This window comes from Oryzias latipes, chromosome 3 (assembly GCF_002234675.1).
Source record: "Oryzias latipes chromosome 3, ASM223467v1".
NCBI classification, from domain to species: Eukaryota; Metazoa; Chordata; class Actinopteri; order Beloniformes; family Adrianichthyidae; genus Oryzias; species Oryzias latipes.
Genome location: NC_019861.2, coordinates 21,506,189 through 21,525,507, shown reverse-complemented (window position 1 = coordinate 21,525,507; position 19,319 = coordinate 21,506,189). Strand labels below are relative to the sequence as shown.

The 19,319-nt window shown below is 40.1% G+C and overlaps 1 protein-coding gene across 2 annotated transcripts; it reads right to left on the bottom strand.

The window, feature by feature from the left end:
• Positions 1–1,975: 1,975 nt before the first annotated feature.
• On the bottom strand, positions 1,976–17,929 carry znf280d (zinc finger protein 280D). 2 transcript variants are annotated; one of them, XM_023953491.1, is made up of 18 exons: positions 17,757–17,928; positions 12,052–12,182; positions 11,698–11,894; positions 10,780–10,879; positions 10,483–10,701; positions 10,322–10,396; positions 10,124–10,227; positions 9,828–10,015; positions 7,736–7,893; positions 7,550–7,650; positions 7,319–7,465; positions 6,978–7,112; positions 6,634–6,887; positions 6,414–6,554; positions 5,108–5,176; positions 4,932–5,038; positions 4,782–4,806; positions 1,976–3,176 (listed from the first exon to the last, which is right to left on the bottom strand). In XM_023953491.1, exons 2-18 carry the CDS (start codon positions 12,173–12,175, stop codon positions 2,813–2,815), a joined length of 2,508 nt encoding a protein of 835 aa, XP_023809259.1. In that variant the 5' UTR covers positions 12,176–12,182; positions 17,757–17,928; the 3' UTR covers positions 1,976–2,812. The 2 variants fall into 2 exon arrangements, with proteins under 2 accessions (XP_023809259.1, XP_011489710.2); XM_011491408.3 differs by lacking the exon at positions 4,782–4,806 and having other exon boundaries at positions 3,041–3,176; positions 17,757–17,929.
• Positions 17,930–19,319: the final 1,390 nt, after the last annotated feature.

The window sequence follows — 19,319 nt, the reverse complement described above, 5'->3', positions numbered from 1 at the left end:
AAACAGGTAGGAAGGTGCTAGGTGTGTCATCTGGAAAGAGGAAAGACGGTAAAAAGACTTGGTGGTGGAATGAGGAAGTACAGGAATGCGTCCAGAGGAAGAGGTTGGCTAAAAGGAAGTGGGATGTAGAAAGGACTGAGGAAGGTAGACAGGAGTACAATGAAGCGCAGCGTAGAGTGAAGAGAGAGGTGGCAAAGGTGAAACAGAAAGCTTACGATGAGCTATATGACAGGTTAGACACAAAGGAAGGAGAGAAGGACTTGTACAGGCTAGCCAGACAGAGAGACAGAGATGGGAAGGACGTGCAACAGATAAGGGTGATTAAGGACAGAGATGGAAAGGTGCTAACAACCCAGGAGAGTGTACAGAAAAGATGGAAGGAGTATTTTGAGGAGCTGATGAACGAGGAAAATGACAGGGAAAGAAGGGAGGAAGATGTGGTTGTTGTGGAGCAGGAAGTAGCAGAGATTGGAAAGGATGAGGTTAGGAAGGCTCTGAAAAGGATGAAGAGCGGAAAGGCCGTTGGTCCTGATGACCTACCTGTGGAGGTATGGAAGTGCTTAGGAGAGACAGCAGTGGAATTTCTAACAAGGTTGTTCAATAGGATTCTAGAGAGTGAGAAGATGCCTGAGGAATGGAGGAGAAGCGTTCTGGTCCCGATCTTTAAGAACAAGGGTGACACGCAGAACTGCAGCAACTATAGAGGAATAAAGTTGATGAGCCACACAATGAAGCTGTGAGAAAGAGTAATGGAAGCCAGGCTTAGGAAGAAGGTGGAGATTTGTGAGCAGCAGTATGGTTTCATGCCCCGTAAGAGCACCACTGATGCCATTTTTGCTTTGAGAATGTTGATGGAAAAGTACAGAGATGGTCAGAAGGAGCTGCATTGTGTGTTCGTAGATTTAGAGAAGGCGTATGACAGGGTGCCGAGGGAGGAGCTGTGGTACTGTATGAGGTCATCTGGAGTGGCAGAGAAGTATGTCAGAGTAGTTCAGGACATGTATGAGAGAAGTATGACGGTGGTGAGATGTGCTGTAGGTCAGAGGAGTTCAAGGTGGAGGTGGGACTACACCAAGGATCAGCTTTGAGTCCTTTTTTGTTTGCTATGCTGATGGACAGGCTGACAGACGAGGTAAGACAGGAATCTCCCTGGACAATGATGTTTGCGGATGACATCGTAATTTGCAGTGAGAGTAGAGAGCAGGTGGAGGAACAGCTAGAGAGGTGGAGGTTTGCTCTGGAAAGAAGAGGCATGAAGGTCAGTCGTAGTAAGACAGCATACATGTGTCTGAACGAGAGGGATCAAGGTAGAAGCGTTAGGTTACAGGGGACTGAGGTGAAGAAGGTGCAGGAGTTTAAGTACTTGGGGTCAACAGTTCAGTGTGATGGAGAGTGTGGAAAAGAGGTGAAGAGGCGAGTGCAGGCAGGTTGGAGCGGTTGGAGGAAAGTGTCAGGAGTGTTGTGTGACAGAAGAGTGTCAGCAAGACTCAAAGGAAAGGTGTACAAGACAGTGGTGAGACCAGCTCTGCTCTATGGGTTAGAGACGGTAGCAGTGAGACAGAGACAAGAGGCTGATATGGAGGTAGCGGAGATGAAGATGTTGAGGTTCTCCTTAGGAGTGACCAGGTTGGACAGGATAAGGAACGAGTACATCAGAGGGACGGCTCATGTTGCCTGTGTTAGCGACAAAGTCAGAGAAGCCAGACTGAGATGGTTTGGACATGTTCAGAGGAGGGATAGTGGATATATTTGTAGAAGGATGTTGGAGATGGAGCTGCCTGGCAGGAGGGCAAGAGAACGGCCAAAGAGGAGATATATGGATGTCTTAACAGAGGACATGAAGTTGGCTAATGTTAGGGTAGAAGATGTCCATGACAGAGTGAGGTGGAAAACGATGATTCGCTGTGGCGACCCCTGATGGGAAAAGCCGAAAGAGAAAGAAGAAGATTAAAACCAGCATAACTTAAGAGGAAAATATTTCAAAGTAGGACCCAATCGTTTTATTTATTTATTTACATATATAGCAAGAAAATGCTATTCTTGAATACAGTCTAATGCGCCTCTTCAAGACCACTTTTTGTTTAAGGAATCACTTAAAAAAAAAAACACTTTCAAACTTAAAAGCTACTCAATACACACAAACTACAAGCCTTATAAAAAGCAGTTAGGTGATTTGACATTTCTGAGTCACAATAAATGCATAATTGCAAATATTTTCCCCACAACTGAAGAGTTTCCATTAGTCGGTGCAAGCATAGAACTAAGACTCGATGAACCTGATGAATTTAATTAAACATTTCCTAAAATAGGGACTTTACTTTTTCCCCCTATTGTCGTTTTAAGATACACCTGTTGCCTTGAGAAATAAGGTAACATGCAAGAAAAGCGTGTGCCTTTTGCCACCATTTAAAAGCATCTAAACTTAACAACCTTGGACACTGGCGACCTGTGAGTTGGTATTAATGATTTAAAGGTACACATGAAATACATCACTAGTGAAGTAAAACATGCCTGAAATTGTCTGCAAAGAATCGTAAACATCAGTTAAGAATGTATGAGATGATTACTGGTGACACAATTAAACTACAGGGTTGGTGACAGACATGACTGGGTTCCCATTGCATTTTTGTTTTTTAAAAAAAAATGACAAAAATCACCATTGAAACCATTATATGAAGAACTGTTTTAGGTTAATAAGGAAAGTAGTGTAAGGAAAAGCCTCGTTTTCCTCAATTAAAACGACTAACTCAAATACACAGCAATAAAAAAGCCTTTAAGCTATGAAGCTTAAAATGTCCAAATCCTCTTTGATTCATGTTGTTTTGTCCTCAGTTATATGATCAGATGAACCCTTTAAGACAGGAATCTGGTCTTGAACAGTGATACATTGGGAGGGATTCGCAGACTCCTGACAAACGTCTAAATTCCCATCCGAAGTACAGACAGTTGAAGTCAACTGATGGGAGTTGTTCGATTCAGCTGTGCCATCAGTCTGATTCACTGCCACCAGGTCTTCTTGCTGATCATTTACTGGCAGCTCTGGTTCCAGTTCTGGTTGCTTGTCATCAGTACCATTAGTTACACTTTCAGCTTCTTTATTCTGGTCCATTTCCTCTGAGCCTGGATGGGGCGCTATAGCCAAGGACTGTCGGACTTCTAGTGGTTGCTGTTGATTCCTGAGTCAAACAGAAGATAGAAGTTACAATTGCATCATTTCTGATTACCATTTATGGAGCCACTTTATCAAAACAGATTTGTTCCTGCAATCTCTTCGAGCAAGCATCTTAGCTTGATATATTTTTATAATGAACACATTGCAACAGAAATCATAACTTGTTTCACGCAGGCTTTCTAAATGTTATAACAGTGATGTAACAACTTTAGAAAAACAACACACTTCTGGTAACAGCACAAAACTTTTAGGAGAAACAACCAGAGCTGACGAAAACTTTGTACCTGGTCTACATAAAGTCAAATGCCACATTTAATTACACCATGCATTTGCATGACACATGTTAAACTCTGTAACTATAAGTGTAAATCTGTTACTTCAGTTTTTTTCTTTCCCTAGTGCTGATGTGTTCCATTTGCTTTTGTTATATAAAAATTTGTTTTAAAACAGTAACGAGAACATAATTCTCAGTAACTACAGTCTAGATGAGACAGTTTAGAAACAGATCAGATGGACAAATGTGGGTCTGTAGAGAAGCAATGGTCTCAAATGACTGTTAAAGAGCCTATATCATGCTTTTCTTGTCTGCGCTTTGTCCACGAAAACAAACATCCAAACTTGGTCAAAGATGGATGTGCAGATTGTGCATATAATAGGAGAGTGATTCTGCCGATCATTGCTATTGCCGCAGAGAAAGTGGGTATGTGTTAGCCTGGGGGCGGTGCTGGCAGCGCAGACTCTTCCTGGAAGGGGCTGTTCCCCACTTTGTGACATCACCGTGTGAGGACCCACTTGTTTTCGTGAATTGGGAGAGGCTGGTGCTCACAAAGCAGGTTTTCAGAGGAATGTAGAGAAATGCGGGAATGGATCAAAATATGGCTTTGGGGTTGTTTTTCATGAAAAATTTATCTTATAATACCTTCAAAATTTAAAAAAAGTTCATTTTGCATGATATAGGCCCTTTAATAAAAAAAAACGAGGCCAAGTGGATTAGTGCACAGTATTATAATGGTTTTTTAAACCGTAAATAAACAGAAGAAAGAACATAGCACCATGAAAAAGTTGCATGTCAATAAAAGGCATTAACACCTTTCAACTAAAGTAGGATAAAAATATTTATGTTTATTAGGCTGTTTATTAGTATTGGCATTAAAATAAAACACCATGAAGTGCATCTTAATAACTAACAACATGTTATTTCTGAATCAAAATATAGCTTTGCACCTAACGATGCTGCGTTTCATTATTATTTTAATAGAGACAATTATGGTGAGATAAGCTTAAAATATAACAGGTAGTGCATATTAATGAGCAAAGAGTGCAGAAATAACTTAATGTATGTTTATTAACAAAGTTCTACCCAAAATAATTATTTTATTGTTATGGATAAGAAGAAAAAAAAGTGGTAAAGTTGAAAAGTTGTAGATAAGCATGTCTTTAATGTAAAAAAAAAAAAAAATTATATATATATATTTTTTGTAAGAGAATCTAATTTCTCTCTCAAAATAAGACACCTGAGCAAAGATTCAAAGCACAAGTTGCTCTTCAGCTCCCATTGCGTTTTACATAAAGATGAACTATGTGAAACATGAGCAGGATTTCTACTCACAATTCTTTGTCTTCAGCTTTGCTATCTGTTGGATTAAACACAAAGGAATAACTTCAATAGTATTTGTATAACAAAATACTCCTATACGAGTCCCTTAGCTCAGATGTCGTTTAAGAAGAACCGAAACAAAAGTTAAAAAAAAAAAATTACCTTTCTCTTTAATAACTTTGCAAACGTGATTAGGTTGCTTGACTAAATGTTTGGTCATCAAGTCACTGTCAACAAGTAGGTCACAGGTGAGGCAGACGAGTGGAAGCCTGAAACAAACAAACATGTTTGGTCTCCAAACACTTGGACTCCAATTGAATTTTTGTAACCCGACTTACTTTAACGAAGATACGTTGGTTTTTTGATTTCTTTTCAAAACTCTGCGTTTCCTGAAGGTGCTATGATATCTTATAGGGGAAAAAAAGGAAAAAAAGTTAGTAAGACAACTTTTTCTGTTGAGCACAGACAGAAATCAGGTAGGGCTGGGCGATATGGCCTATTTTATTTTTTTAAATTCGATTTCCGATTTCCCCCCCCCCCCGACTTAAGGAAAGCAATAAGTACAAACGGCAGACAAGTTCAAGCAAATGTTGCTTTTATTTAATCAAACCCAAGACAAATGTAACGCCCATTTCTGGGATGAATAATAAATAAATGAACACGCTCTTGGAATCAAAGTTAAGTATAAGATTTTTCTTCTTACTCCCTTTTTGGTCTTGTGTTTAAATAATTTTGTCCTGTTTTATATAACTTTTGTCTTGTTTTTGTCTAATTTCGTTATTCTAAACTTGTTTTCACTTCTCCAAAATAAAAAGGTTACTTCTTTACTTAAAGTCCCAGCTGTGTTTTGAGTCGCACTTTGTAGCTAGACTATAAAGTGCGTCCTTTTAGTCTAGAACTAAAAGGAGACAAACATTCACCTTGACAGTAGCACCCTTTTCTAAAGGATTAACAATAAAGCTCATATGTGGGCTCTAAGGTTTTAATTAAATTAAGAAACCCCGTCTTCTCCACAGAGATGATGATGAAGCAGCAAGAGTCGCGATCAGACCCCCCCCCCCCCCCCCTCACGGCTGCGTCCTCCGAAAACAAAATCCACGGCGGCCGCGTCGCGAATGCATATATGGGTACAAGTAATAATTACAACGCAGTATTCTTTATTAACAAATAACAGTAACAACTAACTAATGAACTAACTATACAGGTGTTGTAGAATGAGTATATGTGTCTGTGTCAGGCCGCGTGCGTGTTTAAGAGGACTGAGCGCGTGCCACGCGAGCGCGCGTGAGAGCCTTTGACTCCAAATGGCTTTAGGCAGCGTGGGGGGGTGGGGGGGGGGGGTGGGGGTCTCTTCCTGCACGTCTGTGGCAGTAAACCCAGACCAGTTCCAAACAACAGATGATTTTATTCCTTTCTTGGCAACAAACTTCCCACTTTCACCGTTAGCCATGCTGTCGCTAGCTGCTTCGTGCGTCGATTGTCGCTTGTCGCCGTGTGATACTAACGCTACGGAAGCTCTGGGGAGCCCAAAATGCGCCACATAAAAACTCGATTTAGTTATTTTTGAAATAGCCCGTAACAAAAAATTCGAATTAATTCATTTGATCGATTTATCGCCCAGGCCTAAAATCAGGGATTACTTACTTAATCATGTGATTCTCAATGGAGCTTTTGCAGCTTGTTCGGTACTTGCAGGCACCGCAATTGGAAAGCAATGGGAAATGCACGAAGAAGTCGTCTACTACAGAGTTGCACTCAATGCATATGTAGCGTCCCGTCTTGACACTGAAAAAAAAAAGTGTTGAGACAGAATATTCAGATAAATCCGTCTGTTTTAAAGTATTGCGTGAAAGCAAAAGCAAACCTCAGATGTTTGAGTTCCAGGTTGTGTCTGAAGCTCCGTCGCTCTTGCTTTTTGTTCTGCTCCTGTCTCTTCTTGTTTTGATTCATTTTTGCTTTTTGTGCTGCAGAGTCGTTTAGTCTGAACTTGGTTAGACTATTTGAAGGCTCACATGTGAACGGAGAGGAACTTCGACATTCTGGAGTAACAGAGCGTTTAGGGGAGGCTGGGATCACAGGCGTGCTTTCTTTTCCTGTCAGGGAGGCTCGAATGGTCACCTGCAAGGAGAACGTCATAACATTCACAAGATTGTTACCATCACCCCTAAACTGATGGGTAAACTCTTGACAGTTTCACATGGGTCTGACCTTTGTCCCAGGGGGAAGCCCTTCAAGCGCTTTAGGTTTCCTGAAGGTTTTGTGGACATGAGTCCTGTGGTCCACTTTTTCCTTGTAGGTAAGGAAGTTCAGTCTGCATTTTCCACAGCGATAGATCCCTTTTCTCTGTAAAAAAGGAAACAGAATTCACCGGTAACAAATCTGATAGCCATTTTAGATATAAAGGATATTCTAAAAGTGCTAAAAATTAATCAGCAAACTGTGAAAAGTAAAAGCAAGAAGCTTTGTTTGGTTTGACCACCACATATTCACTTCAATAGAACATGCAACATGAAGCTAAATTTCATTAGAACGCGTTGCAAACATCATACCTGATGTTTCATGTAATGTTGCATGAAAATGTGACTGGTCCGGAGAACTTTGAGACAGAAGGGACAGAGGAGGTCCTTTGTGTTTTCATGGACGCTCCGGAAATGTGCCTCCAGGTCGGAAAAGAACGAGGACCTGTAATTGCAAACCTGTGGAATCAGCAAAAAACAATGTCAGCAACATTTCCTTGAGATTCTAAATAGAACAAAAGTTGGCAATAATAGGTTGTAGACCTGGCAGACATAAGGCATTTCCCCTGGCTTGTGGTTTGCCTTCATATGTTCCAGGAGGACCTGCTCAGACTCAAACGCTAACTCGCATATCTTGCAGTTGGCTGCAAAAAAAAAAAAAAAAAATAGGAAAATAAAAAATGACGGCTAAGAAATAATAAATTTAAGCTGAACTGATGATGGTTTTACTTGATGATTCGATAGGACTATGAGCGCTCTCTATGTGGCACTGCAGCTGAAATGGAGTCATGTACTGCCGATAGCAGTGGTGACAGGTGGTGTGGCTTTCCCAGCTCTCGCTGTTCTGCTTCTCCAGCTCCAGGTGGTGTTTCATGTGGTTCATGAACCTGTAGGGGAAAACAAGTCACACACAGCTCATTCATCTGGAAAATCTCCTCAAACATTCAACAGTTTTGGTATATTTGGAATAAAAGGCGATAAAACCACAAATTCCAACAGAGACGTATTACTTGGAGAACGACCAAAAAAAACCTTTAGCCAATAAATCCGACCAAAGCTCTGCAAATGCACAGGAAAAAGCGTAAACAACAGAAAAATAAACCAAACGCACATGAAATAAAAAAAAAATAAACCAACAACTATAAAATGCATTCATAAAAAACAAAAAAAGTCCAAACATTTACCTATACAGAATTTCTAACTGAAAGATACATAACGCACAGGTTTCACTAGCCACCAAAGAAATGCAGCACACATGTTTTGGATGTGGATTTTTCTTCATATATAAACTTTAACCTCATTTCAACAATTTGAAGTTTAACGAACTGTGGATTAAAGCCACTTACAGATAAATTCTAAATTCAATATTTCATAAACAGACAAAATTAGGAGGAAAGAAAAATGGAAGTTTGTGTGCATGCAGTTACAATTTCCCAAAGGTAAAAAAAAAAAAAAAAAGATTCCTACACTTTTGTTTCCAAGCATGAATAATCGATGTCACATTAGCTGCAATTACAGAAAGATTGTAGTCTGACTTAATGATGCAGTGGCTGATGGGTGCCATGATCGTCTCCACGGCAACCTGCCACAGCTGCCCTGATAAGGCATGGCCCATTTTTCAGCCAGTACATTCTGCAGCCTCAGCTCCCTAATAGAAATTTTTTATGTGGCTGAACTGCGACCTCGACTATGGGAGCGTGGCTGCCGTACAAATGTATTTCCCCATTAAAAGCAGCTTACAGAAGCTTTTTTCCAATTTTCTGAAGCACGGTTATTTAATCAACGGAGCAGTAAAGTAGCAGTCATTTCTCATCTCCTGGCCCATGAGGGAAAACTGACTTGTATCGTCATCCATCTGAAAGAAAGCCGCAGTTAGGGCTTTGGAAAGATGTCTTCCTCTTTCGTTAGTGGTACAAGCACGATTTGTTTTCGCAAATCTATCAGTTCTTAAAACACGCTCAGAAAGAAGAATAAAATTTTGATGATTCCTTATAAATTAGACCACAACAGAACAAAAATCACCAATAGCTCCAACAGATTCATTTCTGCTATTGATTTATTGGCTTTATTAAAGTTGCATCACATTAAATGATGTATAAATTGCTGAATGAGGTTATGTCAAATACAGTGTGACTGAGTCACACACCTGCTTTCTGCAGCTACAGCCAAGTTCAGGTAATATGGCGACTTCAAAATTATTTATAAAATGATTTTTGTTTTTAGATTTTCAACATGTTATTATTGCAAGTCTGAAAAATAATTACCTCTAAATAATGACCTGAACTGAACGACCTGATTGCAAATTACAACACAGGGAGCTTGTGAGCACAGTGGAACATTTAAACGTTTATTGGTCCAATGATTCCTCAGGAGTTGATGAAGGCCAACTCAAGACAGCATTAAAAAAAAAAAAAAACAACAAATGAAGAAGAATTGCTGCTGTGGTGGAGGGAGGAAACAGCAGGAGACTACACATCAGCAGCTGTGCTAAACATATTTAGTGGAGCAAGAAAATATCTACAGTCAGCTGCCCACAGCAAAGCAGAGGTTTTTTTTATTGCAGCTTGAAAAGTAGTACTTTTATTTTGTAGGTTTATAACTTAACTTTTAAATGTGAAGCAATGCCCTCACATTTAAAACTAATAAGCCCCATCATGATTTCAGTAAATTACAGACAAAACAACAAAATTGACAACCAGCAGACTGCTTTAAAGCCACTAAACTGTTAAAACAAAATTGTTGCTCACATGAAAGCAGACAAAGGTACCAAATGAATTTAAAAATGCCATCATTCCCATTTTACAATTTCCTCAAACCTTACCTGATATTGTTTTTGAGAACTTTTAAGCAGCTTTGGCACTTGAAAGTGTTGTTGGTCTTCTGGGCATCCCTCTTCTGCAAATCCCCCTCAAAGTTTCCGTAGTAGAAGTCTGCCACAAGCATGATAAGTTTGTTTCCTCCGGTGCTCGTGGTCGACGCCGCTGCATTTCCCACATTTCCCCTGCATTGCTGACAAACAACAGAGGTCAATTATTGCACATTTGTATTGTTACAGTTCCATAAATAAATGCCTCCCTGAAAATGTAAATAATGGTTTGACCATAATCATTCACCTACCTGCAAATGATACTTTTGGGCCTCTTCTGAAAGATCTTCAAGACATTTAGAGCATTTTCTCTTTAAAATACCATTTTCCATTCTGACCATCACTTTTGCAGGTGCTAAAAAAAACAAACAGGTAGTTGTTCTTTCAAATAACAGGAATCAGATGCAACACAATTATTTATACAAAACAAACCCACAGCAGAAACTTACATGAGTCTAACTTGACCTTTTTTGCCATATTGTCAACTTCCAGTGATGTCAACCCTCGCTTTAATGAAGTTTGATCTGAATAAAAACCAAAACATGAATATATATTTAGATTTTATGAAATGATGAGGCAAAGCTATAAAACCTTAGAAAAAACAAACGACCTTTATTATTGCAGTTGTCTCTCACAGCCACAACGGCAGTCTGAACAGAGTTGGGGAGTTTGGAGATCGGCTGATTGGTCTGGGATGTATACACAGCAGGGTTCTGGACATTAGCCAACGTCACGATGTTGTTCCTGATTTGCTGCACCTGAGGTCTGTGGATAACACTGGCGATGGGTGTGCCTGCAGAGATCTGCTGAAAAATCTGCTGCTGGCCCGCTGAAGGACAGATACAAAGACTCATCAGTCGGCCACGGAACCGTCTACTGCTTCAGCGTTCAACACGATGAGATTTACCTGGTACAATAGTAAAGGAGGTCCCGGGGGGGTACTGAGCCCCCAGAGTGGCAATAAATTCATTGTTCTTTGCCAACTGTGGAGATGTGACAATAAAGCCCTAAAAAATAAGGAAAAAAAAATAGGTGAAATGCAGAAGGTTAAAATGTAAAGAGCACAATCATGTTATCATGGGGAAAAAAAGATACATCTTCTGTGGACACCAAAGTGTACAACATCAGAGTAAGATACTGTCCTTACAATTCTGAGAAAAATAAAAGGAGACTTTAGACTATCATATCAAAGCAAATGGAAAAGCATATTAAATCGGATTTCTTATTAAAGAGGGGGAAGAAGTAATCAACCAAAAACACAGAGAATTCTAAAAAGTATAAACAAACTGCCAAAGCATGTAATAATTCTTTCATATGAACTGTGGTCAATGGTGCTAATCACTTGCATCTGAATTGAATGATGTGTTACATAAAAACTTTACAATCAGGGTATCAGGGTCAAGGAAATGTGGACAATTTTAGTACATTTACTGAATCATTACATTTTTTATACCTTAAATAGATAAACTTAGATCAATAAATAGATATATCGGATTGATTGTAGGCACATCCTAAAGGTTTCAGAGGTTCATGTGCCTTTTGTCATCATTTGACTTCTACCTCCAGCAAACAAATAGTCTGAACAAGAATCCTTTACTATGATTATGCCACAAATGTTGTTGACTGGGCAGACTGACGATTTAAACTCTAACCTTGAAGGGCCACTGATCTAGCAATAATAAACATCAATTATGGAAGTAATGTCTGAAACACCAATGAAAATCTGACACCCAAAAAACAGACATAATTAAACAGTTTAATTAACTGCCTGCAAAAAATCTCCCACCTGCAAAAACAAACAACCAGAATGAAACAATGGAAACACCTGGTTATTAACTATGACAGGCTGTGGGGTCACTGTTGTCAGGCTGAGCGGCGTGCTATTGACTGCTGTCACAGGCACACTCAGAGGCAGCACAATTGGCGAGGGTCCCACAGCAGGTAGACATTTAACTTCAGGCTTTGCTGTGCTTCTCTTCTGAAGTGGTGCAGAGTTGGGTTTACTGTCCTTCTGATTATTAGCTTTAAGGATAAAAAGAAAGAGATAATCAAAATAAGTAGTTCTTGTTAAAAGAGCTTAATGTAAAAAAGTTAAAAAAAAAATCTTTTCACAAAGTGTATTATACATTTATAAATTCTAAAAGTATTTCATTTCATTCATAAGAAGAACTTGACATACATATTACACCAACGAAGATGGGCTCATCGTCATCATCATCATCCTCTATCAAATTAACTTGAGGGACTTGTTTCTGCCATGGCTCCAACTCTTCCTCCACACATTCCATAAACAATTCAGACATGGTGGACCTGCAACAGAAAAATGTTTCATACTTTAAGACACTATTGATGCAAACATTGCCTTTAGAAAGCAGGGAATTCAAGATACCAACGATTACTGGTCATATCAGCACAGGATTACTTATGCAAATTCCTGAATAAAACGACCCTTATAGGCAAATATATTTAAAAATACTCGCTGGTAACTCTCGCTGATGTAGTTCTGCTTTGACTAGGGAGTGACGACGACTGTAAATGCATCAGCACTCCTGCAGCAGACTTTCAAATGTCTGTATTTGTAAGATGTGTTCAAATCAAGGAGGAAAAAAAGTGCTGTTTGCAATGATTGTTAAGCAGGAGTGTAAAAGATCCTTTTTTTTACATAAGTTATTTCTTATTTAAAAAGACAAGCCCCACCCTCCTCTTGATAAATACACCATTTGATCAGCTTGCTCTGTTGCTCTTTAAGATGGTAAGTTTTTACTTGGTTGTCTCACACAGTAACCTAGAAAGATCGGAACCCGTGAGTTTGGAAAGCAAGCGGCTGCAACTGAGAGCAAATGAGGAAGATTTGAGCAGGAGCAGAGGAAATCTGTGCTAGATTTAAGAGCCGTGAATACACAAAAGAGGACAGATCTATTTGCAAGCAGGGACATTTTAAATATGAAGGAGGGGTTTGGAGAGTAAACAATAACATTTGATTATGTTACCCTTAAAATCTGCTCTCAAATGAAAAAAAATACGCTCAGAAGAAAAGAAATGGATCTCATCTCACATCTAAGGTGCATTTTGGGGTTAACCTCAACTACACCGGATTCCAAGGTTGCCTGTTTGTGCAAGTATCCTTGAGCAAGAGGCCACATTGCTCTCACTGGGTGGTTAGGGCCCTGCATGCCTTGCCTCTGCTGACTCATGTGCATAAATGAGAGAAGGGCTGCAAAGAAGGTTTAAAGCACCATATTAGCATATGCTATTTACAATTTACTTAAGAAACCTGGGGCTATACTTTCTATGAAAGTAAACTAAAATTTAAAAATCAAATAATAATCAGAATTGGCCAACACATGCTTAAAAAACCTGCATCTGAGATTTGAATGTATTTCTACCCAAAACCTTATTAGCTTAAACCATCATTACTTCATCCCCATGCTTCACAGGTAGTGCAAGGAATCTCTGCTAAAAAATTTATGAAAAACGTGGCAGTGTGCTTTGGGTGAACTTTGTGGGGATGTCCACTAGTGAAATGATAAGCAACAACTCCTCACACCCCCAACCTCACATTAGCAGAGCAACAAAAATGGTGAGCAAATATTGGAGCTATCTAGCTGTACAGTTTTGAGCCAGATGGCAGCTCGGATGAGGAAAATGAAGAGGATTTATCAATTTGGCTGCAAGTGGATGCATCAGAATGAAGCAGAGCAGGGAGACTTTGGCTCGCCCATTTCACTTGCTTTGTCATAATTATAAGCTTTTTTCAAGCTGCGTTTTTTTCCTGCTCCTGATCATCACAATTTTAATGAAGAAATACTCAGAAAAGCAGTTTTAATCTTGAATTCTTTGTATACGTCCTCCATCATGAGAAATGGGCTGCAAGAACATGTCAGAACACCAAAAACTATCTTCATCTGAGCGGATCTTTACTGCGTCCAACTTTACTTACAGCATCAATCTTCTCCCACTAAACAACACAGGGTTCTTCTACTATTTTATCATTTTTATTTTGCTACAGTTTCAGACTTATATAAACCATTGCTTTTAAGGGGCAATTACAATGCAGTATTCTTTATTAACAAATAACAGTAACAACTAACTACTACCTATCCAACTCATGAACTAACTATATAGGTGTTTTAGAGTGACTATGTGTATGAGTGTCAGCGCGCTGCGTGTGTAGGAGGAAGGAGCGCACACACACAAGTGTGTTGGGGGTGCGTATTGATTCTTCTGCAGCGGACCGCTCTGGAGCTGCACGCGAGTTTCACCTGTGCTCTCTGGTACAGACATCTTCTCAGAATATTATATATTGCCCAGTAAAAAACAAGACTGCAGACACTGTCACCTTTCCGGTAGCCATGAAGCCTGACACCCATGAAGAACGCGGGGCAGGAGGCTTCGCCTTAAATACAGACACGTAACATTGCGCTGCACAAAATAGTTCCCAAACAAAACATGTAGTGATATTCATCGCACTCTAACAGTGCGTTCATGTTTGGTGTTACAGAGTGAAGGAGAACAGTAAATGTCGGGGCGACAGTGGCTCAGGTGGTTGAGCGGGTCGTCCAATGATCGAAGGGTTGGCGGTTCGATCCCCGCTCCCACCAGCCAAAATGTCGTTGTGTCCTTGGGCAAGACACTTCACCCTCCTTGCCTCCAGTGTGACTCCACTGGTGTGTGAATGTGTATGAATGTCCCGGTGATGGTCAGAGGGGCCGTAGGCGCGAAATGGCAGCCACGCCTCTGTCAGTCTGCCCCAGGGCAGCTGTGGCTACAAACATAGCTTACCATCACCAAGTATGAATGAGGAGTGAATGAATAATGGACATAATGTAAGCGCTTTGGGTGTCTTGAAAAGCGCAGATAAATCCAATCCATTATTATTATTATTATTATTAATAACCCCCCCACACACACACACACACACAAAATCCTCCAGCGGACGGCTGTGTCGTTCACTCAAGAGCGCACGCAGCTTGTAATGGAAATGAATACAATGGAAATGAAAAATTACAACGCAGTAAATTTGTCGTATTTCCTCGCAAGACGGAGACTTCTGTTGAAGAATGAGGATGTGTTTCTGAAACCGCGCGTGTGTCAGTAGAGGGAGCGTGCCATGTGCAGCGTAAAGGTTGTGATAGGCGCGGCGCAGAGAGTGAAGGAGAACAGTAATAAAATGTTTCCCCCAGAAACCTTTGAAGTCTCAACACAGGACTAGCAGAAAAAGTAAATTATCAGCAAAGATGATTGTGTTTAATGTGTTTATTATAGTTCCAATCACGCACCATATGCAGAACTTTCACAAAAATAAAAAAAAGTGCGGGGTAATGACCGCAGTGATGCGATTATTGTCACAGCACCTTGTGAACAGATTCTAACAAAAACAGGTTTGTTTTTGTATCTAACACAGAAAAAAGCATGCAGCTCTTCTGTTTTAGCAAAATTAGAAAACACATTGCAATATTTTTATCCCCCCCAATGTTGGAAAAGTCAAAAAGTGATGCAAAAGGCCTGTTCACACCGGGACGAATTTCGCCGGCGATTTTCGCCGACGTTTAACGCCTCGTGACTAAACAAAGGGCACCAACGAGAGTGTGCACACCGACGCGAAAAAACGCCACGCGTTAAAGCGTCAAAAAAAAAAAAAACGCCTCGGGTTCGTTTTTTTTTTTCGACGCGTCGCGTCGAAATCTACTCGACCAATGAGAATGGCGCTTTTGCTCACGTGTCTGGAGCTTCTGAAGTTACAGTAAAACACAACTTGGGGGCGCTCAAACACAAAACTGCCTTGCTGAGCACACATACCAGCGAAGAAGATAGACGCCAAGTAGCGGCCTAAAGACTGCCCTGTAGGCCCGTACACACCGGGACGAATATTCGCCAGGCGTTATTCGCCAGCGTTTTTCGCCACGTTTTTTGTGTTCACACCCAGGCGATTTTCGCTGACGATGAGTGGAGTGAACATGCAATTTCATTCCCTGACATTAGATGGCGCTTAATGTAAAACAGAAATACTCCTGTACACAAGGTGGCGCTGCGCAACTTTACGCTTCTTAAAGTCGCTTTTCACTCAGAAGAAGAGAGCAAGTATTTACACGCTTGTCAGAATCAAACAAAGAAAACATGAATATTTCAAGCACCAGTAGCTCCAACTGGTGCTTGGTTCGGGGATGTTTTAGAATGTCCGTCATTATTGCTTCGCGGCTGTGTAGACGCTACTTGGCGTCTATCTTCTTCGCTGGTATGTGTGCTCAGCAAGGCAGTTTTGTGTTTGAGCGCCCCCAAGTTGTGTTTTACTGTAACTTCAGAAGCTCCAGACACGTGAGCAAAAGCGCCGTTCTCATTGGTCGAGTAGATTTCGACGCGACGCGTCAAAAAAAAAAAAACGAACCCGAGGCGTTTTTTTTTTGACGCTTTAACGCCTGGCGTTTTTTCGCGTCGGTGTGCACACTCTCATTGGGGCCCTTTGTTTAGTCACGAGGCGTTAAACGTCGGCGAAAATCGTCCCGGTGTGAACAGGCCTTGTGTTTTAACTTTCTGTCCATGTGTAGCCCCATTGTTAATAGATTATCAGCAAATATGTCATTCCCAGGTCCAACAGCGACAGCCTAGCTCCTTTTAGCAGATTTTTCCAAGATCAGGACACATGCTATTCAAGACACGAGTCATCACTGCATCTAGATTTCCAAAGCAAATCCCACCATTGGAAAGTTACGGCCTAAGTAAAAAAACATGTCAATGAAAAAAAAACATCAAGAGCATCACAAGCAAAATAACTGCATTACCTATTTCAGGATATTGACACCCTCACATTCAAAATCAACTAAGTATAAAAACATTGGTCACCTGTTGTGAACAGGGCTCATGTCTTCTACTGATTGGTCAATCTTTGTTCATCTCTAAAATTAACCCTTGTACAATCGGGGTCTTCATTTTATAATATCAAACTGGTTCCTTTTAGATCTGAGGTTGACTTCATTCTTAATATTTTTGCTGAGGGGATCTACCAGTTGAGATACAAAGATGTTAAAAAACAACTAAACAAAGTTGTGAGTTGATGCTGTGTTTCCTGCAGCTCTGAGCAGGTCTTTGCGACCTTCATCGTGCCTCAAAAGTGTTTAATTATTATTAAAAACTAACAACACCCCGGGTGTTCGGATTTTTAGATACCATTGTCATCCTGTTAACCTAAATGTTGGAACAAAGCTGCGAATCCGACTTCCAAGATGGCGACGTCAATCAAAGCCAACTGTTTTTAAATTTGTAATTCAGATTACACTCTTTGGAAAGGTTTCTTTTTTTTTACATCAGTCTCACAAGTACATTTTCTTTAGTTTTCAACCATCGTAACGTTAAATGTCTATAGAATTTTCTCCAGGCAGCGTGCATCATTTGAGTCAAACAATAATGCGACAATTTCGAGATAGCGCGAGGAGGTTAGCAATGCTGTTAACTTGATTTTAGATACCGTGCTAAAAAGCAATGCTCGCTCACTGCGTTGAATATCCAGCACGGAACATCTGTAAAGCCGACTGCACCTTGACAATGTCGCTACTATAATGTTAGCATCGCTTGAGTTGAACACAGAAAAGGCTATGTGTGCTAACTGTCGTAGCGTGTGTTGTGATGAAAGCTAATCATGCTAATGTTTACGTTTCCTGATGCTTTCTTGCAGCCCCCTCTCTTAAAAATACTAAACTGCCACAGTGTTCAAACACAGCTCTAATTTCCAGTTTTCATCCATTACAGATTTACATATGATTTCGTTGTGGGACTTATCGATCTAGAACCATAGCTTGATTAGCAAACCTAAAGCATGCTATGTGTTCCTAAGGAGCCAGGTGGCCCGGGCACAATAACTTTTTGCTCGGCATCTGTGTTTTAACTTACCGTTCTCATTCCCAATCTCTGGGTTCACGGGTAAAACTGAATTATAAGCCACTTTTGAGACCGTTCTTAGCCTGGGAATAGCGTGCCATAGCAGGACAGAACACCGAAAAAAGGGGGGAATGCTTGTTGCAGGCGGCGGAAATGGTAGGAATGTTTTAGCCAATCAGGTGCCGAGGAGCAGAGTGCTTCCCAGTCCCACTGACGAGTTCTTCCATGGTTCTTTGTCTTGTTGGTATGGCAACATCACGGCCCCCAAGAGATGAGCGCTTGTGACTTCCAAACTAGAATTTTGTTGTTTAACTTGCAAGTAAAAAACAAAATACAGATAGTTTAAAGAGCTCTTATTGTTTACTTTTTCTCTTCAGGATTGAAGCATACACCACAGTACACAGGAGCTAGAGACTAATGTGTTGTGTGCACACACCAGGTTATCATCTGCAGACAGTAGTGACTATTGCAGGAACCCCGCTTGCACCTTAGTGGGAGAAAAGAGTTAAAGACAAAATGCCTTAGTTAGGGATGTGACGATTATTTGACTAAACCAATTAATTGCTTTCTATTCAATGAACTTGTTTAATAGACATAAACAATGGACCCAAAACATAGACAGTGGACGCAAAAACATATTTTCGTATATTAGGCACAAATGGAACCTCATAGTTCTGTCTGAGGCAAGTTTTCATCGACCTACAACATTATAAATTTGTTTAAAAATGAAATAAAACCAATCGATATTGAAAAATGACAGTTGGACTGAGGCATGCATCACAGCAGACAACATGATGGCAGCGGAAAATGATCAAGCCAATTTTGCAGAGACATGTGACCGCACAGTGTGGTAGAATGTTCCGTTTTTGTTGTTTTGATGTGGAAGAACAACATTGGGATGAACTTTATGAAACTAAAATATGAATGGGTTGATTGCCATTAATTATTGTTCAATTGTTTTTTTGTACACATATTTAATTTGCACTTTATTATCTTGCAATAAATCTGGAAAAATTCCCTTCACTATTTACTCCCTTGGTATTTATCTCTGAGTCACACTGGGTGGATTTTTGGCTAAATATGTCCTGGCTCGATTTTAGGTCAGTGAATTGGATGGTTTAAAATGAACCAATATTGATTATTAATCGTACCAGCAACCACAAATTATGATATAAGTTATAGCTAAAATGCATCAATACACCCTTAGTCATAGTTAAAACAATAAAAGAATTATCCAAATGTTTCTGTGATTCCCTTGCACTATTAGGAAATGAGTGTCAAGACAGGACAGCTCTATCCAAAGTCAAGAGTGTCCAAGAGAATATGTCCCAAACAGACTGACAAATCTCAACAGAGAGAGTAAAATGTCAACTACTAGACAGTTACAGCACAACTGAGTGAAAATGAAACTTAATTAAAAGTGTGGGAGCTCTGATTCTGAGTTCATCCAACAGGTGGCAGTGTGGAATTGATTAATGGCCAAGACGTCTCCCATGTGTCCATTTTATTCACAGAAAAAAAAACTTTGTAATTTCATGACTCTTGGCTTTGGCTCATCATTCAAATATTTTTGTT